The sequence below is a fragment of the Sus scrofa genome, chromosome 6, assembly GCF_000003025.6.
Source record: "Sus scrofa isolate TJ Tabasco breed Duroc chromosome 6, Sscrofa11.1, whole genome shotgun sequence".
In the NCBI taxonomy this organism is placed as follows: Eukaryota; Metazoa; Chordata; class Mammalia; order Artiodactyla; family Suidae; genus Sus; species Sus scrofa.
In genome coordinates, this window is record NC_010448.4 from 7185556 (window position 1) to 7208851 (window position 23296).

The window sequence follows — 23296 nt, forward strand, 5'->3', positions numbered from 1 at the left end:
GGATCAAACCTGCAACCTCATATTTCCTAGTTGGATCAGTTAACCACTGCGCCATGATGGGAACTCCCTGGCTCACTCTTTATTTCCTTAGCAGATGTAAGTTAACTGTAAAACATACTTAAATGGGAATCTGGAAAGGGGTGGGAGGATAAATGTTCTCAAGGTGGGAAGCAAAAATGGCCATTCTAGAAGAAAGGACATCATTGATTGTCCTTTGAGACTACAGAGATGGGCACGTTTTTTTCTCCCATCCTTTCTCCAGGATGCACACGCTTTCTCCGTTACACGCACTGCAAGTTTTTTCAAAGAATAGAATTTTATGACAACTTGCTCTTTCACTGTTAATAATATAGAGCCAATTCGACCCTCATTTCTGTCACAGTGCTGTCGAAAATGGCAGGTGTTAGACGGCTTCCAAATGGGCTAAGTCAATAGACTTCATTCTCAGAATTCATTCCTATAAGTGGTTTTGGTCTTAGAGCAGCTTAAAGATTTTGAATAATGCTCTTTATTAACTAAAACTCAAGAAATCAGGAGTTCCCATTGTGGCGCAGCAGAAACGAATCTGACTAGTATCCATGAGGATGCTGGTTCAATCTTGCCTCACTTGGTGGGTTAAGGATTGGGCATTACCATGAGCTGTAGTGTAGCTTGCAGAAGTGGCTGGGATCTGGTGTCCTGTGGCTGTAATGTATGCCAGCAGCTGCAGCTCTGATTTAACCCTTAGCCTGGGAACTTCCACATGCCGTGGGTGTGGCCCTAAAAAAGCCAATAAACAAATAAATATAAATAAAAATTTTTTAAAATTCAAGAAATGGGACAGGTTACCCTGGAAGTGTTTAAAAAATTTTTTTTCATATCACCTTCCAGGTTGTTTAAAAAGTTGACAGTATTAAGTTTTAATAAACCACTAGAGGGCTCTATGTAGGCATGCTGGGGTCAAAAGGAGGGTAGTATTTCAGATCAACTCTCAGCAAACCAATTTTGGAATTTCTGCAGCTTTTTTTTTTTTTTTTTTTTTTTTTTTTTTTGTCTTTTTGCTATTTCTTGGGCCACTCCTGTGGCATGTGGAGATTCCCAGGCCAGGGGTCCAATCGGAGCTGTAGCCACTGGCCTACACCAGAGCCACAGCAACGCGGGATCATTAACCCACTGAGCAAGGGCAGGGACCGAACCCGCCACCTCATGGTTCCTAGTCAGATTCGTTAACCACTTAGCCACAACGGGAACTCCTCTGCAGCTTTTTTAGGGCTGCCGAAATGTCAGAATACCACTCACCTTTGGTTTTTAAAATTATGCTAATTTTAACTTTTCCCTCATTACCCCTCAACAATCACTGTATTATTTCACACCTAATTATACATCAGACTTTCTCAGTGGGGCCTCTCACTTAACACAAAGATTAGTTTTTTCTTCCCAGTAACATGGCTTTACTAATGCCCACCAATCCCCATCAGTCTCTCTCTCTTTTTTCTTTTAAGTACTTTTTTGAGAGTAGATTTAGATTCAAAGTTGAATGGAAAGTTGTTTCTACATACCTCCTGCCCCCATCTGTTTTGAAACACTCCTTTGCCAACTCAGATCTTATTCTACTAGAGAGCTTTTGTATCTTTATTCTCCCTCTACCTTGGCTTTTTATAAACGCGACTAACCAAACACACTTGTCCCTTAATGTTTCTGCTCGGTCATACTATCAGACTTTTACCTGCTAAACTTAAGCCCATTTACAACAGGTATGCAGGCAGGATTAGTGTGAAGGAAATCAGTTGCTAGATCTTCCAACTTCCACAAGTACTAAGGAGAATGTGCTTACTGTCAAGAAGTTTAATTAATAGTCATTTAGTAAATCTTAGTTAAGACTTTTGGTATACTTCCCAGAAACAGAATGCTGTTTAATGACGAGGTACCAAATCCTGCTAGTCAGGTGGCTTCAAGTTAATTTTCTGTTTTCAACAGAAGGAATCCTTCCTAACCAAACTGTCATCCGCTAATTTTTTTTTCTTTTTTGTCTTTTTAGGGGAGTACCCTCAGCATATGGAGGTTCCCAGGCTAGGGGGTCTAATCAGAGCTGTTGCTGCCCGCCACAGCCATAGCCACAGCCACGCCAGATCCCTGACCCACTGAGCGAGGCCAGGGATCAAACCCGCAACTCCATGGTTCCTAGTTGGATTCGTTTCCACTGTGCCAGGACAGGAAATCCTGTCATCTGATAATTTAAAAAAGAAAGAAAGAAAGAAAAAGAGGGAAAAATAAAAAACTGTTGCTATGTGATTTCTGGTGTGGCAAAGGGTTTAAAAAGTTAAGAGACACTGCAAGAACAAAACCCCTTTTGTCTTCATATCAAAGTATTTCACTCAGCTTAGGGGCTGAATCAGTCTCCTTCTGGCAACAATTATCTACGGTAATATTTATCCATAGATACATGAATTGGCAAGAGGGGATGAACAGCCCAAGTGATGTAACATTTTAAAATGCCAACATTCATGATCATCTGTATATTACATCCCTTGCTACTATTAAAATTTAAGATTAAAATGTTTTAACACAAAAAAGTGGAATGAGGTATGCGGTTTTGTACTGTTCTTTTGAGAAGTATTTGGGCATGCCATTAATTCTAAGTTGCGAAATACAAAAGATCCAGAAATGTGTGTGTTAGATAAAGAACACCTTAAAAAGTAGAAAAGCACTTCTGACCTCTCAGAATAACGTAATTTATACGTCATAAAATATGGCCTTTCCAAAGACTTGATAGGCTTTCTAATTAGTATTGTTCCTTCTGTAGGAAAAAAACCGTAGTACACACCCATCTTCCCAAACGGCTTTTAATCACCGTGGTATAAGAGGCTTATATTCTAATATTTTTCTCCAGCAGAAATAGTCACACTTTAAGAACTATTAAGCAGAGGGGCTTTGGAATCAGACCGAAGTTGGGTTCTACCACTAATGCCTGACTGGGCACAGGAGTCCACCCCTGGCTGCATCTCGGGATGCTCGAAAGTGGGTGGCTTTTCATTGTCTTCAACCAGCGCTTTAACGACGTGGAGCTACTTTTCCACATTTGTATAAAAGATGCCAATGGTCCCCCTCACAGGCCACACGACAGCGGATTCGAACCAGTCCCGCCCAGCCAAGTGAGCGGCATAAATTCCCACTGTGAAGTTTCTGACTTGCACTACCCTGCCACAGTCCCTACGGAGGCGGGGCGACTCGGGGACAGCTGGCAAAGTCTGGGGACGGTTTTGGTCGTCAGGCACCTAGCGGGTAAAAACCAGGAAAGCTGCTAGCCACGCCCCCGAGACCCAACCCGCGCCAAGGGGAGCGCTGCGCGGGGAGAGAGGTCCTAGATCTCTGAGAGGAAGCTGGTCCCAAAGCCTTCGCTTTCTAACTCCAAGGGCCGACGGGCACCCAGTCCCTCGGTCGCTTTTCCTGAACGGCGCTTAGGGCTACACTGGTACCTCGCGAAGCGCCCGCCGCTCCTCACGCGCTGGTGGAAAGTTCGCAGCCGCGCAGCCTGCTGGGAGCACGAGACCGCCGCGGTCAGTGAGCGTCGCCTACTGCGCTCAGCTTGGTAGCGCGAGGCGGGTGTACGTCACTTCCGCCGCGGACCCGCCCACCACCCCGCCCCCAGCGCGTCCGTAACCCAGGGCAACTGTCTTGGTCGCCCGCCGGCGGGGACTAAGCTGCCCGGGGGCCTTCCACCCAGCTGGCTCCACTGGAGGGTGTGAGCGGCCGCGGCCGCTTCCCCGCCTCCGGGCAAGGCCCCTGACCTCTCCACGGGGCGGCAGAGCGAGACGTCCTGCCCAGTTCGGAAGGAAGCCGCCCTCTCAGGCGAGGAGGCAAAAGGGAGAGGTAGCGCGGGCCTGGGCTGAACTAAGAGTAGGCAGGGTTTGAGGAGGAGGGCGCGGCATGGGTGGGGCAGTGGGAGGAGCCGTTGACAGGGCGGAGCCCTGGGAGGGAGGAGCCAATGGAGGAAGGGGGCTTGGTGGAGCAAGTAGGGCCGCTTTGCAGGAGGGCACAGCTGTTGAAATACGGGAAGACGTCTTTTTCGGTGAGGTAGGGCCCGGGGGAAAAAGGGGAGGAGCTAAATGAGAAAAAAGAAAGATCGTGGAAGGGGAGGAGCCTGCGGGGAGGGGGTGGGGCTACTAAAGGGAAGTGGAGCCGTCTGTGAAGTGCTTGGGCTTTAGGAGCGACAGGTGTGGTGTGTGTTTGACGGCTTAAATTTTCTTGTACATTGTTTGCTGTGTGAGAGCTGGGAGGCCAGGCCTTGCTTTATTTACCATTTTACTGCCAATGTTACGCATATAACAGGCACCTAGTGAGTAATGAGTAATAAATGTGAGTGGAAAAAAAAAGAGTCGAAAACTGAGATTGGAGTAGAAATGCTCTACTCCATAGGGAGGAATGGGTGTAGAAACCGCGCTCCTAGAAATCATTCTATGAATAATCAAAGCTGCTGTGCTCTGTGGGCATATAAGAAGCGTAAAGATAATTAATATGGGGAGATAAAATTTACACTCTTGAAAATGCAAACAAATTGTTCCAATTGGGTGGTGCATATGCTCAGCTTTAAGGCAGAGTTTCAGTTGCCCGCCAAGTTGTGGTCTCAGACTGAATTAGATTGGAATCCCGGTATCATTTTCCGTCGAAACTAGGAACAGCTATTTTCCTTTGGAAACAGTGATCAGCCTGCCCAGGACAATCTTCAAGACCTATTTAACCAGTTCATATGCTTGAAGCTTAAGTCTTTAGTAAGAAACTTAACTTCCGTCAGTGCTAACAGTGTTTGTATTCTTTGATTTTTTTCATTCAACACATATTGATAAGGATCCACAGGAATATCCATTTATAATTTTAAATGAGGCTGCGTGTTTCCCTGGCTGATATTCTGACATAGATTCAAGATCCTTTTAAACCTAAATTGGGTGTAGGAGCTTGCTGTAGAGCCCGGGAGTGGTAAGGAGTTTTGAGGGAATGCTGCCTGCCTTTGACAGAAACAACTCGCTTTTGTCTTACACACTCTGCACTTTTCACATTTTCTAGCCTATCCCCTCTCATCATTTACTGATTAAGGGAGTTCTCTTATGGCACAACGGGTTAAGGATCTGGCGCCTCTGCAGCGGTTTGGTTGCTATGGTGTGGGTCATATCCCTGGCCCAGGAACTTACACATGCCACAAGAGTGGCCAAGAAAAAAATTTAATTAAGAATATGTCAACCAGAGAAACTGGTACAACATTGTAAGTCAACTATACTTTAAAAAATTAAAAATTAAAAAAAAAAAAGAATGTGTCAACCAGGTGTAGGGATCAAGAGTAAGGCATGTGTAGTCTGTCTGTATAGATTAGTGATAGCAAATATTTGGCAAAGATGGTAGCAAAAAGATAAAAATGTGTTGGCATTCTTCAAAGCCAGTAACATGCCTCCAATTTCTCTCATGCTTTGAATCTCTGTCTTTTGCTGCTACTGCTCCTGGTGCCACCCAGAGAAAACACCCAGCTTTTAAAGGGCTCATGTCACTAGATTAGGCCTACCCAGATAAACCAAAATAACTTCCCTATCTTTGGGTCAGTTGATTAGAAACCATAATTACATCTATAAAGTCCCTTTTGCCAGGTAATATAAGTTATTCGAAGATGTTACGGCTCATTGTATTCATAGTCCCAGAGATGAGGATGGGAAATCTTGTAGAGGGAGGACTTGCAGAATTCAGTTTACCGCACTTTCGTTCAAGAACATTGTAGAAAAGCTATTTCAACAGGTATTTTTTAACCTATTTTCTCTCCATGAACATAAACTTGTGCACAATTCATCCTCACCCCAGAAACAAAAGAACAAAAAAAAAAAATTCTCACCCTAATCGGAGTTTTATCTTTGAATTAAGTACACTCTTGGTCTTGCAAAGACATGGAGCCAGTATTCTGATACTTTCAACCCGTAATATTCATCTTTTACTCTGACTTTATGGTATGTACCCACCTGGTTTTGTACAGAATACCTATGGTTATTTGTTCCTTCCTATAGAGTTAAAACGTGCTCTCTTTTTTTTGGTAGTATTTCACAGAAAAATTGCAAATTAATTTTTCTACCTTCCCTCTCTATCATTATGCAGCTTTATGTACAACAATAACAATTTACAGGATTAAATAGCACTCTAGTCCTTTTAATATGTAACTCCTCATCAAGTTATTTTAAAAGCTATGTTATAGGTAAGCAAAGAGATCCTGCTGTATAGCACAGGGAACTCTATCTAGCCACTTGTAATGGAACATGATGGCGGATAATGGGAGAAAAAGATAGGTATATATATGCATGACTGGGTCCCTTTGCTGTACAGTAGAAATTAACAGAACACTGTAAATCAACTATAACGGAAAAAATAAAAATCATAAAATATAAAACTATGTTATAGCTGGTTTCTTCTTTTGCTTCAGGTATAATAGTTAAGTGAATCTGCTCTAGAAGCAGAAGGTTCTGGCCTTGCAGTCTCAGCTCTGACACTAACAGTCTCAGGGACTGTGTTCATCAGCAGAGGACAGGCTCCACGACAGCAGCAAACAGACCCTAAAATCTCCACAGTGTGTTATCATTCGTGCACAGTCTAAAGAGGGCTTCAGACTCTTGTGGGGGTTCTCCTCAAAGCTGTGACTCAGGATCCAGGCGTCCTTCGTTTTGTGGTGCTTCCAACTCAACGCGTGACTTCCAGAGTCTTAGCGGGAAGAGAAGGGAGCTGAAGGGGCACATTACCTCGTAAGGGCGTCATCCAGGAAGTGATATAATCAGTTGCACCTGTTTTGCTGGCTCCACTGGTCACAAGGCTGTGCCTCAACAGCAAGGGAGGCCGCAATGCAGGGAAAAACAGTGGCTCTTTGGGGAGAACTTTCTCACAGTGACCTTGGAAATTTTCCCAACCTTCCTATATGTTTTCTCATGTATAAAATTATACTAATAAGGAGTTCCCATTGTGGTGCAGTGGAAATGGATCCAACTAGGATCCATGAGGTTGCGGGTTCGATCCCTGGCCTCGCTCAGTGGACTGAGGATCTGGTGTTGCCGTGAGCTGAGGTGTAGGTTGAAGATGCAGCTTGGATCTGGCATTAGTGTGGCTGTGATATAGGCCAGCAGCTGTAGCTCTGGTTCAACCCCTAGCCTGGGAACCTCCATATGCCATGAGGTGCAGCCCTAAAAAATTTTTTTAAATTATATTAATAAATCAGTAAATGTAAGTTATTCTCCATCAAGTTCAATATAGGTACCAGTTATAAATATATACTGACATTAATTTTCCCAGTATCTCTGAGTTGGAACCATTGTTTCTTTTATTTATTCATTTATTTTTAAATTTTATTTATTTATTTTTGCTTTTTGGGGCTGCACCTGTGGCAAATGGAGGTTCCCAGGCTGGGGTAGAATTGGAGCTGTAGCTTCTGGCCTACACCACAGCCATAGCAACACAGGATCCTTAACCCACTGAATAAGGCCAGGGAGCCAACCTGCATCCCCATGGATGCTAGTCAGATTTGTTAACCACTTAGCCACTACAGGAACTCCCTTATTCACTGATTTAAAAAAAAAAAAATTATAGAAAATTTCACACTGACGCAAAAGTAGAGAGAGTAGTACAGTTTACCTCCATGTCCTCATGCCTTTCTGCAACAAACACAATTTGTGGTGCTTTTGTTTTCCTCATTCTCTTTAACCCAGGCACCTACCACTCCCTTCCAGAATTGTTTGTTTATGTTTTTTTTTTTTTTTTTTTTTTTTGTCTTTTGTCTTTTGTCTTTTTAGGGCCATACCCACGGCATATGGAGGTTCCCAGGCTAGGGGTCTAATCAGAGCTGTAGATGCCAGCCTACACCACAGCACAGCAACGCCAGATCAGAGCCCACAGCAACCCTGGATCCTTAACGCACTGAGCGAGGCCAGGGATCGAACCCGCCACCTCATGGTTTCTAGCCAGATTCGTTTCTGCTGCTCCACAGTGGGAACTCCCCCTTCCAGAATTATTTTGAAGCAAATCATAATGGCTTATGTTTAATTGGTAAAATAATAAACTATCTTGCAGGGTTTTGTTTTTGTTTTTGCTGATTATGTCCTTTCCATTTCGGTTTACTTAAGAAAAATCCTCCTAGAAGAGACACTGGCTGGATGGTGAATAGGCTCTGTTATTTAGACTCTCATTCATCTTTATTTCTTTTCCAAACGTCTTAAGTTCCTTGGATCATTTTCCTTTGGGTTTATCCTTGTTTACCCAAACAAGTACTTTGAGGGCTTGGACCAAAATGTTCTTCTTTGTACATTTTGGTTCTAGTCACTTCAATAACATATGTCATAGAATTTAATGCCTTCTGGCATACATCTGTGTGCTTTCCTGCTTTATACTCCAAATCCAATTTTCTAGTTGCATCTGCAAATGTATTTTCCCATGGGAGCATTTTCACTGTGATCTTTGTGTTTCCTTGATGTGATTTTCTTGGAAAACATATGGACTTTGATGTATGCTTATATCTGTATTTCTTAAACCAAATCAGGTTGTGAGTTCTGACTTACTTCAAATATGTAAACGGCATAATTTTACCACGAGCAAATATGAGTATTATTATTATTATTGGTCTTTTTAGGGCCACACCTTTGGCATAAGGTGGTTCCCAGGTTAGGGGTCGGATTGGAACTGTAGCCACCAGCCTACACCACAGCCACAACAATGTGGGATCTGAGCTGCGGCTGCAACTTACACCACAGCTCACGGCAACGGTGGATCCTTAACCCACTGAGCAAGGCCAGGGATCAAACCCAAGTCCTCGTGGATATTAGTCTGATTCATTTCTGTTGAGCCACAATGGGAATTCCCACATATGAGTATTATATCAATGCAGTTTTCTCCATTCCAACATAAAAGGAAAATAGCCAGTAATTTGTAAGAAATCATATAGCCACTCTTTTAGCTGATCTTTGATTGCTTATTGCATATTTCTTTTTGTCATCTCTTTCATGAGCTGGAGGACAAGAAGGGGCAATCAATTCTGAAGGTGCGTTTACAAGAGGAGAGCTTAAAATTAAGATAATTCTGGAACTCCCATTGTGGTTCAGCAGTAACAAACCCGACTGGTATCCATGGGGATGCAGGTTCAATCCCTGGCCCTGCTCAGGGGGTTAAGGTTCCGGTGATGCCATGAGCTGTGGTGTAGGTCACAGAGACGGCTCAGTTCTCACCTGGCTCTGTGGCTGTGGTGTAGGCTGGCAGCTGCAGCTCTGATTAGGCCCCTCGCCTGGGAACTTCCATATACTGCGGGTGTGGCCCTAAAAACCAATACATACATACATACATACTTTTTTTTTTTTTTTTTTTTTTGTCTTTTTGCCTTTTCTAGGGCTGCTCCTGCGGCATATGGAGGTTCCCAGGCTAGGGGTCTAATCAGAGCTGTAGCTGCCAACCTATACCACAGACACAGCAACTCAGGATCTGAGCCACGTCTGTGACCTACACCACAGCTCACGGCAACGCCAGATCCTTAACCCACTGAGCAAGGGCAGGGACCGAACCCGCAACTTCATGGTTCCTAGTTGGATTCGTTAACCACTGCGCCACGACGGGAACTCCCATACATTAGTATTAAAGGCTAAGTTCCATTTGCATTTCAAACTACAGGAAGAAGATGTTAAAGACTTTAGTCAACTATCATAGTAATGGATCTTGGTCAGAAAAATGAGACTGAATTGGAAAATGGTGAAAATAATGAAATTCAAAGAACAGAAGAAACTGAATTAGTCTATACTTGTCCAGATGAAAGAAGTGACGAGAATCATGTTTGTTGTCTTCTCAATGTCAGTGACATTACGCTTGAACAAGATGAAAAAACCAAAGAGTTTGTCATCGGAACTGGATGGGAAGAAGCAGTGAGTATTTTCTCGAGTTAGCTCCCTTGCATGTCATTGTTTTATACGGCCTTTTTTTTTTTTTCCTACTAGTTTCAAAAATAGTTGCTGTTGCCAAAAAATGTGTAAATGATGAAATATAGAAACTGTTGGCACAGAGTTAATGATGATAATAGCAGTAGCTTTCAGAGAGTATTTATAGCCACACAGTAGGGGCAAGCACATCAAGTACAAATACTTAAAGCACATCAAGTCATTTACCCTCTCAGTAGTTTTGTGAGACAGTTATTATCCTTTTTTGGATAAGGATACCAGAGCACCCAAAAGGTGAAATGTCTCAAAGAGCACTCAGGCAGTGGTCAAGGCAGGACTTGAACCTAGGTCTTCTGGACTCTAGAATTTAACCCAAGCTACTTCACTCCCAAAGAGACCTGAGATTTCTGTCCTGGTGGTTCTACTGAGAACCCTGTGGGTTTATTCTTAAACTATTCTCAGATTCAATTCTAGAAATAAGAGTTCCAAATTTATAAATACACTTCTAAATTTAAGGAACTCTGGTCTAATCCAGTGATTCTCACTTGGCAAGGTCACACCTGGGGGTGAGGGGAGCAGATGCTCCTGGCTGTACTGGGTAGAGGCCACAGGCGCTACTCTACAAACTGCAGTGCCCAGACTGGCTCCCACCATGGGCAATGATCTGGCCCTGTCTTTTTCGGGCTGCTGTAACAGAGTACCGTAGGCTGAGTAGCTTAAGCAACAGACATCCATTTCTGACAGGGTGCCAGCATGTTGGGGTTCTTGGTGAGGGCCCTCTTCTTGGTTACAGCCTCACATGGCCTTCTTTGGTGCATGTGAGCAGAGAGAGCTCTGTTATTCCTCTCCTTATAAGGGCACTAATCCCATCATGAGGGCCCCACCCCCTTAACTTCATCTCACCCCAATACCTCCCAAACACCCACCTCTAAATACCGTTGCACCAGAGATTAGAGTTTCAACATAGAAATTTGTGAAACCACTGGGAACTCTATTTAGTCACTTATGATGGAGCATGATAATGTGAGAAACAAAGGATCTATACATGTATGTTCCATGCTGTGCAGGAGAAAATTGACAGAACACTATAAACCAGCTATAATGAAAATAAATTAAAAAAATATATATATGAAAGAAACTTGTGGGAGGAGGGGAGTGGGAAGGTACACAACCATGCAACCCATAAAAAGCCCCAAATGGGAGTTCCCATCCTGGTGCAGTGGAAATGAATCCAACTAGGAACCATGAGGTTGTGGGTTCGATCCCTGGTCTCTCTCAGTGGGTTAAGGATCCAGCGTTGCTGTGAGCTGTGGTGTAGGTCGAAGATGTGGCTCGGATCTGGCGTTGCTGTGGCTCTGGCGTAGGCGGGTGGCAACAGCTCTGATTAGACCCCTAGCCTGGGAACCTCCATATGCCGAGGATGCAGCCCTAAAAAGACAAAAGACAGAAAAAAAAAAAAAAAAAGCCCCAAATGGTAGTGCTGAGGTTGAGGAACCTTGATCTAATTGGCTTACTTTAGCAATATGGAAACTGAGGCCAAATAAGACAGAGTGACTCACCGAAGTCCACACGACAGTTGCAAGCACCATGTCTTCTAGGACTTACACTGTAGACACAGCACAGTCACCTTACACTGCAGCTTGGCTCCAAGTCCTGGTGGACATCCACACCTTTTTGGCAACTCCTAGCCTACCTGTGACACCTGACCTATAAGGACCAAAAAGACAAGGTGTCACTCACCCCTGCCTTGGGACTTGGATCCCCTGCCAAGCCATCTGAACACCCTGGAGAAGCAGACCTTTTGAACTAGGCTTACATGTGGTAGTTTTTAAAATCTACCTTCTCAAGCCCCTCTCCTGAGTGCTGGCTTAGTAAGTTGGGGTGGGCCTCAGGAACCTGGATATTATTATTATTATTTACTTTTTAGGGCCACACTTGTGGCATATGGAAGTTCCCAGGCTACAGGTCAAATTGGAGCTGCAGCTGCTGGCGTATGCCACAGCCACAGCAGTGTAGGATCCGAGCCAAAGCTACCATCTGTAGAGAAGCCAGGTAGCCTGAGGGCCTGTTAGCTAGCAGGCCCGGACCCTGGCTTTTCTGCAAAGGCTGGAAAACCACCTGGGGAGCCAGGGTCCAGAGCAGAGAAGCCTGGGGCAAGCAGCGTGGTCCTCTTGAAGATGCAGTGTAGACTCTGGAGCATGTGAAGGGAGGGGTTCCCGGAAGATGTTCTCAGGCCGACCCAGTGTGCAGCGCTGGTCAGCGGCCTGGCAGCCACCCAAGAATTGAGACTTCACTGTGCTTTTTTCCGTTGTGGCTCAGAGGTAACGAATCTGACTAGTATCCATGAGGTTGCAGATTTGATCCCTGGCCTCACTCAAAGGGTTAAGGATCCAGCATTGCCATGAGCTGGGGTGTAGGTCACAGACGTGGCTCGTATCCCACGGTGCTGTGGCTGTGGTTGTGGCATAGGCCGGCAGCTGCAGCTCTGATTCGACCCCTCGGCTGGGAACTTCTACATGCCATGGGTGCAGCCCTAAAAAGGAAAAAAAAAAAATACTGTTACAAATACTGTGGCTTAGTATGAGGCAAAACTAGGTATGAAGAGTTGAAACAAACAAAAAATTACGTCAATTTTAAGAAAAATATTGATTCAAATAGGACAGCCCATATGGCTGGGCAGCTGGGCTAAGATTGAACGTAACACGCTGCTTTATTTGCAGGTCCAAGGCTGGAGAAGGACTTCTCCAACTGCGTGCATCTGGCCCAGGAAGAAGCTTAAAAAGGCGAGAGCGGGAGAAAGTGCCAGCAGCTGCTTGCTCTGTGTCAATCTCTCCCAGGGCAGCCTGGAGGCCCGGCTTCAGTTGGAGGCAGGGAAGTTGGAGTCCGGGGCATCAGCTCTGGTTGAGGCAGGCCCAGAGAAGGAGGGGCTCAGCCTCTCCCAGACTCCAGGCCTCCCCCAAGGCCCCACCACTGCCTCCAGGGAAGTGAACAAGATCTGCTTTCCCACCTACAGTCAGGGAGAGAAAAAAAGCCTTCAAATAAAGGAGTTTATTTGGTGCCTAGAAGACTGGACTACACCTGAGACTGTTAGGGGCAAGGGTCCCAGAAGCCCTGGTGGTCCCTCCCTCTCAAACTCCTTGACCTCCAAAGCCCTTTTAGTTCTGCCTCCCCTGAAGGCCTCACCCCCAAATGGCTTGGATGTTCTGGGTAAGAAGAGTAAGAACTTGGAGCCGGACGAGAAGGTGCTGAGTATGGAAAAGGATGAGTGCGTGGCTTGTGCATATGGATTGAAAGCAGTTGATGGGACAGGTGAAATGAGACCCATTGAGCTGGCCAAGCCTCGCAAGGTCAAGGAAACACAGCCTCTTCCCACCCCGGTGGCTCGGACATCCCTGCTGGCTGCCCCCCAGCCCTGCCGCCTGCCCTGGTCCCTCCTGCCTGAGAAGAACCTGGCGTGGCCCCCCTACCCCAGCAGCATTCGCTATCTCGCCACCTTGCAGTTTTTGCAGAAACAAGGAGCACGGAGCCACAAAGCCAAGCTCAGACCCAGAGAGCCGAGACCTCCCGTGGAAACCCCAAAGTGTGTTCTCACAGAGGCCAAGCAGGAAAACAGACCCCAGACGTTGGAGACCAAAGTGTTCTCAAGGCCCCTCCTGCCGTCCCTCACAGTGAGCAGAGTTGTTATTCCCCTTAACACTCACAGACTCCTCTGAGTTCCCACAATATAACTCCCTGGGAATACGCACTGTCTGAAAGTCATTCACCCTCTCTTCCTTCCTCTCCCCGCCCCTTGCTCTTTCTCCTGGTCATCTTCCTCCTCTTCCTCGTTTTCCTGCACACTCTTCCATCTCTCTCTTTGTCCTTTTTGTAGTAGAACCAGGGGAAATTGAATCTCATGGTATGGGTTTTGATTTACTCTCAAAGCCCCCATATTTATGTGTTAGCCGCTTCTGTGGCCTAGCCACTTGCAAAATGCAAACTGGTCATGCCAGTCTCAGCTTCTGCCTGGCTCATCTGGCTACTGAAAGACAAGTGGATGGTGGGGAATCTGAAGGGCTGCCCTCAGTGATGCCCCCGTGTCAGTCCTGAGCCAACTGTCAGGGGCTCTTTCTGCTCCTTCAACCAAGGGTGCTAGGCTTGTTTAGACCAAACTGTTTCCTAGCAGATGTCTTCTGTTGCCTTATTTTCTCTTGCAACACAGATCTGCTTTAATAGAAACAATGTTATAATAGAAAGTTTCAGCCTGTGTCCAAATGAATATCCTTGTGTCCAAGGAGACACATCCTTATATTACATTCATGGAAGAACTATATCCACTGGGCTCTGTGTGTCCAAGCTGACATATATCCGTGGATGGACCATATCCACTGTATCCTCTGTGTCCAGATTTCATATACATACAGTTTCATGCTAGTCTCTGTGTCTGGGAAGTTTTGGCTACAGTTGTACAAAATCCATCTTGCGAGTGAGGTTGCAAAGAACCACTTTTTAAAAAAAAGTGTCACTGTGATTATTGTCAGCCCACATGCTTCCTGCAATCTTACCTTCCATCGAGTATTTGGGGACCCTACAACCCAAGACAGTTATGCATTGGGGCTGTAACTTTTCTTCCTTCTCCTATCTTTCCTCCCCCTCATTTTGTCCCAGTGCAGATTTCCTGAAGTGGTATATAAATTAAACGTTTGTATGAGCTGTATATTAAATATGAAGTGACAATGCTATGCAGAGAAATGCTCTAAAAAAGTATTTTGTGATATGAATAACCATTTAGCCGCTCTGTAATTACATAGTTTGCATTTGCTTAAGGTAGGTTGTACTTGAACTCTAGATGTTCCATGTCTTAAACATGGGCAGACAATACATGACTGTACCTGTAAACTTCCCCTTTCCATAACTGGTCTTTATAGTGTCTGCTTACATTTAGGTATTTTGGTTTTGTTTTGTTGATTTGTCTTTATAAAACACGAGAAGTGCAGGAATGATTATAGTACCACAGTCATTAAAAGATAGATTTTGCCTGTGGAATCTGGACACTTTACAGGCAAGAAGCCTTTTTCAGGTTCCATTGCCCTTTCTTCTCTGAATGAAGAAATCACCCGGATTCACTCCCCCAAGAAGAGTCCCCGATTTCCCGCTGTGTATGGACAGTGGTATGGACAGGGGAGGGGGAGTGTGGACTCGTTCCGAGGACCCTCCAGCTCTGGCAGCCTGTCCACCTAAGTCCCTCTTTATAAGCAGCAGAATAATGAATAAGCTCACTATGTAAAACAGTCAAAGTGTTTGGGAGGGATGGAGTTCCCGTCGTGGCTCAGCAGTTAAGGAAGCCCCACGGACTTGACAGGAGTGGGAGTTGGGGCTCAGGCCCAGGAGAACAGCTCCCATGGGACTCAAGGCTGGTCCCTCCCTGGCTGGAGGGGGTCCCTCCTTTCATGTGGGGCTTCTTCTTGCTGTGGTTGCTTTGAGACAAGGTTATGGTAATAGAGCTTGTCAGTATCTTTTCTTCATTTTATTTTGGCCGTAAAGACCCTATTTGAAAGTCGATCAAATTTCTATTGATTAGCTCTAGCACGTCTAAGAAAGTGCCTTTCCTTTAGTGTAAAGACCATGACCATGAATCAGAAATTGTGGGAGTTCCCATCGTGGCTCAGTGATAACAAATCCAACTAGCATCCATGAGGATGCCGGTTTGATCCCTGGCCTTACTCAGTGGGTGAAGGATCCAGCATTGCTGTGAGCTGTGGTGTAGTTTGTAGACACGGCTTGGATCCTCCGTTGCTGTGGTTGTGGTGTAGGACAGCAGCAACAGCTCCAAATAATGGACCCCTACTCTGGGAACTTCCATGTCACAGGTGTGGCCCTAAAAAGGAAAAGAAAAAAAAAAAAAAAAAAAGACTTGGTTGCGTTCAGACAAGTTTGTAGGGCTTTGGCTACTTAGGGAGACTTCCCCTAATTTTTAGCTTTATTCTTTTTATTCTGGACTTTGCCCCCATTGTGAAATTTACCTGTACATATAAGACCATGCTGTAAAATGACTTGAACCCAGAGTCAAATTTGCTTTCAATCTCTCCCTGTCCCTATGTGCAGGGCCCCCAGTCTCTCTCTGTGGGCTCCTCCAGCTGGCCAGGCAGGCTGAGCTGCACAATTGGGAGTCCTCATAGCTGGGACTTTTGGGGGTGTCTGGACTTGGGACCAATGCAATCTGGGTACTGCAGTTTAGGGGCTACTAAAAAGCAAGATGGGCAAAAGGGCAGATGGGGGTGGTTCCTGGTACCACGGGAACATTCTCCCTCTGTCTGCCAGCCTCATTGTGACAGCAGAGCCAGGAGACATTCAATGCTGTACTCTTGATGCCCAGGCTAAACTCTGTCCTGTGTAGCTGTGACATGATACAATAATCCCACTTGTATTTGCAAGGCACTGCTCTTTCTAAGAGTTCAGACCCTCTCCTGGGTCTTATGTCTTTTAATCCCAAGCAAATGTGTGAGGGTCAGGGATCATTTTCTCCTGTGACCCAAGGAGAATCCAGCCAACAAAGAGCTTGTATTCAGTCAGGCCAGGTCTGCAGCTTGGGCATCTGAGGGCTCCAGTGTACCCCCAAGGCCAGGGATAGCTGGAGCGCTGGGGGGAAAGTCTGACATAAGGCAGGGAGGAGGGCTTCAGACCCTCCTTCCTTCCTGCCGGATGGGAACAATTACAGACACGGGATGTGGTGAAGATGAGGAGGTGATGCATGTAAAATACCACCAGAGATTGCTGGCTTGCCTGAATACCTTGATCAGGTCAAATGCAAACAGCTGGATCGTTTCCCTTTAATGAATGCCTGGCTGTTCAAAATAGTTGAGAAATCCTATGAGCATGGCCCATTGTCATTTGGAATTTGATGGGTCTTTACTTACTTAAACATCCTCAAAACTTAGCTTCCTAACTTGTCGACCCAGGGTCCCTGCTTGGCACCATCTTCATTCACGGGCCCTCTTCCTCACCCTGTTTTGCTTGTATTTCCACCGAACCAGTGTAAACACCATGGTTCTGCAGGTCAGTGCCATTCCTTTCATACTGATTTTGTGTCATCCTGAGGTGTTTCAGTGAAAATTTTACTTTTCAAGTTTCGTCTCCCAGATCAAAGCTATTGTCTCTCTTCCTGAACAGTCTGAAGATACTCCAGTATCCAGTGCAGTAAGGAAAACTAGCACTATTGTCCTTACCCCAGAAGCTGAGAACTAGACTTTTTTTTTTTTTTTTAATAAATTCTACTTTTGCTACTGGGCACCATTGTCTCTGCCCTACAAAACGAGGGGATTAATACCTAGGGTCCTTCCTAATTCTGTCATTTTACTTCCATTAACTTGTCTGTAAACATTACTAGAGACTCAAAATGGTCAACAGTTATTTCTGTCACAGATGTGTGATCACATTTGCTCTGGATGCTGGCTTCTGTGGTGTGAAATAAAAAAAGAAAATCTAAGTGAATTTCACTTGGTACATTTCAAAAGTTGCTTATAGTGAAAATCCTAGAGATAAAAAAAATTTTTTTAACATAAGACTATGACTGTGAGAGCTCGACTTTCTCTACTAACACAAACCCTTTTTTTTTCTTTTCTTTTCTTAGGGCCACACCCTTGGCATATGGAGGTTCCCAGGCTAGGGGTCCAGTTGGAGCTGTAGCCACCAGCCTACACCACAGCCCCAGCCACGTGGGATCTGAGCCTTGGCTGTGACCTACACCACAGCTCATGGCAAGGCCGGATCCTTAACCCACCGAGCGAGGCCAGGAATGGAACCCACATCCTCATGGATGCTAGTCGGGTTTGCTAATCCCTGAGCCATGATGGGAACTCCGTACTAACATGTATTTTCTAAACAATACACCTACTTCTTAAAGGTTCCAGTGGTTCAGTTGATATTGTACCTATAGCTATGCTTAAAATTCTACCCCGCCAACTGGCCTTATCCCTAGGGTAGGACTTTCCAGCCTTGGCATTCTTGGCATCAGGAGCTGGGTAATTCTTTGTGGCGGGCTCTTCTGTGCACAGCAGGATGTTAAGGAGCATCTCTGGCCTCTTCTAATGAGGTGCCAATGTACCCTCACGCCACCCCCGCCAGCTGTGACAATCAAGAATGCCTTCAGACACTGCCAAGTGCCACAAGGGCAAGACTGGCCCAGTTGAGAGCCAGTGCTTTAGAGAATTAGTCATCTAGAATTTGATGCCTCTGCAGCATCTCTAACAGCTTGTTTCTCTCCAGAAGGAATAGGCTTCAGGCCTGCTCTTCTCTGAGACAATCTCTGAGTAACATTAGGGCCCATTTAGCCAGTGCCAGGAACTGTTGGCATTCTCTTATCCCTCTTTTAGGAGAATATGTATTATTGTTTGGCAAGGTTTTCAAGAAAATTCTAAGATGTTAAGTTGATATATTTGCATTAATGCCATTTTTCAGAATTCTTTTTTTCTTTTTAGGGCCATCCCCACGGCATATGGAAGCTCCCAGGCTAGGGGTCTAATAGGAGCCATACCTGCCAGCCTATGCTGCCGTCACAGCGACACCAGATCTGAGCTGCATCTGTTACCCACTTCCACGGCTCACAGCAATGCCAGATCCTTAACCCACTGAGCAAGGTCGGGGATCAAACCCACGTCCTCATGGACACTAGTCAGATTCATATCCTTTTTTTTTTTTTTTTTTTAGGGCCGCACTTGCGGCACACAGAGGTTCCTAGGCTAGGGGTCCAGTTGGAGCTACAGCTGCTGGCCTGCACCACAGATGTAGCAACGCTAGATCTGAGCCTTGTCTGAGACCTACACCACAGCTCACAGCAACACTGGATCCTTATCCACTGAGCAAGGCCAGGGATCGAACCCACATCCTCATAGATCCTAGTCAGGTTTGCTAACCACTGAGCCACGATGGGAACTCCAAAATGCTCTACTTTTTAAGCAATGCTCTCTTCACATACACTCTGCTAAGTAGCTGTGAATATTGAGAAACAGCCAACACATGTATACCCTCCTCAGTAACCACCGGAAAATTGATACCTCAAAGGTATATATAAAAATAGCTTATTTCTCTACCAGCTTTTCTTCCCTACGTATGTTTTAAAATGAAACAATTTTTTGCCTGTTAAAACTGAGGACTGCTAATTTGAAAACTACTAGCACCATAGGAAGGTTATGACTAGTCACTAAGCCACTAAATGTAAAAGAAATGTTAGCAATTTCATTTGCTTTAAAATCTGCATATGCTCCAAAGAAATGTAGAAATCTAACTACTTTGAGAAAAAAACCCCACTGGTCCTGATACTGCTCAGGACTCTGCGAAGGCTTAGTTTTGAGGCTGTTTACCCAAATCCTCATGACTGGCCTTTTCCTTTCTTCCTTCCTCCCTCCCTCCCTCTCTTTCTTGCTTTTTAAGGCCACACTCGAGGCATGTGGAGGTTCCCAAGCTAGGAGTTGAATTGGAGCTGCAGCCACTGGCCTCCGCTGCAGCCACAGCAACTCGGGCTCTGAGCCACCTCTGTGACCTACACCACAGCTCATGGCAATGCTGGATCCTTAACCCACTGAGCGAGGCCGGGATCGAACCTGCATCCTCATGGATCCTAGTCAGGTTCGTGCACCACTGAGCCATGACGGGAACTCTATGACTGGCTTTTCTAATGTAATTCCAGGAAAATGGAGTGTCAGGGAGATACCATTATGTAGCCAATAAGAACCTGAAATCTGGAGACTTTAGGGACATATCTCATTAGAGAAGTGGGATTTAAATGGTTTTAAAATACACTACATCTTACCAAAAGAAGTGAAAAAGAAAAAATTGAGGAGTTCCTGTCGTGGCCCAGTGGTTAACGAATCCGACTAGGAACGATGAGGTTGCGAGTTCGGTCCCTGGCCTTGCTCAGTGGGTTAAAGGATCCGGTGTTGCCGTGAGCTGTGGTGTAGGTTGCAGACGTGGCTCGGATCCCTCGTTGCTGTGGCTCTGGTGTAGGCTGGTGGCTACAGCTCCGATTAGACCCCTGGCCTGGGAACCCCCATGTGCCACAGGAGCGGCCCTAGAAAAGGCAAAAAGACAAAATAAATAAATGAATAAATAAAAAAGAAAAAATTGATACCAGCTTATAATTCATTAATAAGTGACTAGATTCTCAAATATAGTTAAACAAAAACTATTAACTACAAATTGAACTGAGACAGTATAAACGGTTCCTAAAGCATACTGTGTCAAAGTTTGGATGGTTTCTCAAAAGTATACTAAGAGTTCCTGTGGTGGCTCAGCGTAAACAAATCTGACTAGTACCCATGAGGACGTAGGTTTGATCCCTGACCTCACTCAGTGGGTTAAGGATGTGGCATTGCTGTGGCTGTGGTGTAGGCTGGCAGCTGCAGCTCCAGCTCTGATTTGACCTCTGGCTCTGGAACCTCCATATGCCACAGATGTGGCCCTAAACACACACAAATATACTATAAAAGAAGTTTGGGAGTTCCCTGGTGGCCTAGCAGTTATGGAGTTGGTATTGTCACTGCTATGTCTTGGGTTTGATTCCTGGCCTGGCAACTTCCACATCCCATGGGTGTGGCCAAAAAAAAAAAAAAAAAATATATATATATATATATATATATATATATATACTATAAACTCTTGAGATTTGAAGGCACACTTTCTATTTTCTTTTCCTTCTATTTTTTTCTTCTTAGGGCTGCATCTGCAGCATATGGAAGTTCCCAGGCTAGGGGTTGAGTCAGAGCTGCAGATGCTGACCCATGCCAATGCCAGATCCTTAACTCCTATTTTATTTTATTTTATTTATTTATTTATTTATTTTTGTCTTTTTGCTATTTCTTGGGCCGATCCCGCGGCATATGGAGGTTCCCAGGCTAGGGGTTGAATCGGAGCTGTAGCCACCAGCCTACGCCAGAGCCACAGCAACGCGGGATCCGAGCCGCGTCTGCAACCTACACCACAGCTCACGGCAACGCCGGATCGTTAACCCACCGAGCAAGCGCAGGGACCGAACCCGCAACCTCATGGTTCCTAGTCGGATTCGTTAACCACTGCGCCACGACGGGAACTCCTCCTATTTTATTTTAAAAAATATTTTGGCCATGTCCACAGCATGTGGGAGTTCTGGGGTCTGGGATTGAACTGTGCCGCAGCAGCAACCCGAGCTATAGCAGTGAAAATACCGGATCCTTAACCTGCTGAGCCACGAGGGAATCCTGAAGGCCCATTTGTGTGTGTGTGTGTGTGTGTGTATCTTTTTGTCTTTGTTGTTGTTGTTGCTATTTCTTGGGCCGCTTCCGCGGCATATGGAGGTTCCCAGGCTAGGAGTTGAATTGGAGCTGTAGCCACCGGCCTATGCCAGAGCCACAGCAACGCGGGATCCGAGCCGTGTCTGCAACCTACACCACAGCTCACGGCAACGCCGGATCGTTAACCCACTGAGCAAGGGCAGGGACCGAACCCGCAACCTCATGGTTCCTAGTCGGATTCGTTAACCACTGCACCACGACGGGAACTCCTGAAGGCCCATTTTTTAAACAGGGAAAAGTCTTTGAGGAGAATTTTAAGATTAGATATCCTTTTGTGATGATTTAGATGCATTGATTTCTGCCAAATTTTTATTGCAGCACGAGCTCTACATTTTCTGAAGCCACTAAATTTCTCGTTACAGCACAGGAAAAAGAAGATAAAGTAGGAGAGGGATCAGTTTCAAATTCAGTCCTAAGCAGCAACATGTTTGAGATGCAATCATAAAACCAAATATTTCACCCAGGACATGGAAAAAGCAGTGGATCACAAGAAACAAAGAGTTAAAAGCTGCAAGTAGAGGCAGTAAGAAGTACCAAGCTTGGAATAAGGTCTTATTGACACACACCATGCTAAGAAGCTCACTCCTTTCGGCCAAAAAAAAAAAAAAAAAAAAAAAAAAAGGCTTTGTTCACATTGAGGTAACATATATACTAGAACACAGTTGCTATGGAGATTTATTTTTTTAAACATTTTTTCATTTTCTGAAATATTTGACTATTTTACTGATAAACTAAAAAAGAGTATTATTTGCTTTAACTTTGTTGTTTCTCTTCTGTAGCCGAGTATGTCCTGAAGTACTAACCTGCTTGATGGTAAAGTACCAAAAGCTAATGGAAGGGCTTTAATAATGAGTTTCTCCTATGACAACCTTCACTGTTTCTGATTTTGTGGATTTAAAACCAAGTTACAAATGTGTTTATTATGTTATTTAATAGCAAGGCAGTTATAAAATTTAGATTTTTCTGCAGTTTGTTCCAAGAACTGAATATTGGTCCTCTTTCAGTTTGAGCATTATAGACAATGCTCTTAATTCATTCACATACGTTGGGCATTTTGCTTCTTTCAAACAGGCATATTTTATTTATTTATTTATTTATTTATTTATTGTCTTTTTGCCTTTTCTAGGGCCGCTCCTGCAGCATACGGAGGTTCCTAGGCTAGGGGTGTAATCCGAGCTGCAGCCGCCACCTGCGCCAGAGCCACAGCAACACCAGATCCGAGCCATGTCTGCAACCTACACCACAGCTCACGGCAATGCTGGATCCTTAACCCACTGAGCAAGGCCAGGGATCAAACCTGCAACCTCGTGGTTCCTAGTCAGATTGGTTAACCACTGAGCCATGACGGGAACTCCCAAACATGCATATTTTAAAATACAGTGCCTAAAATTGTTAACTTGAGGACACCAAAAATCTGAGAATCCCTTTCATTTGCTCTTCAGCCTGCCTCTTGGTATGTAAATAAGTATATCTGATAATTATAAGTACAGTTCACACAACTGAGAGAACTCTGGATTTAAACACTGTAAAACAGTGGTATTTAGTGGACTATCTTCTTGACCATAAGAACCTTACACCAACCAACATCTTGGTGAATAAGCTAGATGAAAATTCGTGTCATTTAACAGGCTTTTAGATGTTGGGAGCGAGCAGTAAGCCAAAGAACTGACGTGTCCTCTCCCAGTGTCAGATCTCATCAGTGGTGCTTCATACACTTCAGATGAGAACACATATATATTATGAGATCTAAAGAAAATAAAAACTGCGTAATACTTGAGACTTCAAAGGTTCCATTTCTAAACCCCTCAAAGTTGCATATTCCTCCTCCTCTTTATTTGTTTATTTTTGTCTTTTCTAGGGCCACTCCCGAGGCATATGGAGGTTCCCAGGCTAGGGGTCCAATTGGAGCTGTAGCCGCCGGCTGACGCCAGAGCCACAGCAACACGGGATCCGAGCCACGTCTGTGACCTACACCACAGCTCACGGCAACGCCGATGCTTAACCCACTGAGCAAGGCCAGGGATCGAACCCAAAACCTCATGGTTCCTAGTTGGATTCGTTGATCACTGCGCCCCGACGGGAACTCCC

General features: G+C 45.0%; 1 protein-coding gene across 5 annotated transcripts; it reads left to right on the plus strand.

Annotated features, from left to right (window-relative positions):
• C6H16orf46 (chromosome 6 C16orf46 homolog) lies at positions 3471 to 23114 on the plus strand. 5 transcript variants are annotated; one of them, XM_021097049.1, is made up of 4 exons: positions 3954 to 4053; positions 9646 to 9893; positions 12626 to 13573; positions 21571 to 23114. In XM_021097049.1, exons 2-4 carry the CDS (start codon positions 9684 to 9686, stop codon positions 21592 to 21594), a joined length of 1182 nt encoding a protein of 393 aa, XP_020952708.1. In that variant the 5' UTR covers positions 3954 to 4053; positions 9646 to 9683; the 3' UTR covers positions 21595 to 23114. The 5 variants fall into 5 exon arrangements, with proteins under 5 accessions (XP_020952707.1, XP_020952709.1, XP_020952708.1 ...); XM_021097048.1 differs by lacking the exons at positions 3954 to 4053; positions 21571 to 23114 and adding an exon at positions 3471 to 3849 and having other exon boundaries at positions 12626 to 14636; XM_021097046.1 differs by lacking the exon at positions 21571 to 23114 and having other exon boundaries at positions 12626 to 14636.

Excerpts from the sequence above, each read along its gene's own strand:
- C6H16orf46 (XM_021097048.1), top strand. The coding sequence starts at position 9,684 with ATGGATCTTGGTCAGAAAAATGAGACTGAATTGGAAAATGGTGAAAAT. Across the intron at positions 9,894-12,625 it reads GAACTGGATGGGAAGAAGCA|GTCCAAGGCTGGAGAAGGAC; the intron begins GTGAGTATTTTC and ends CTTTATTTGCAG.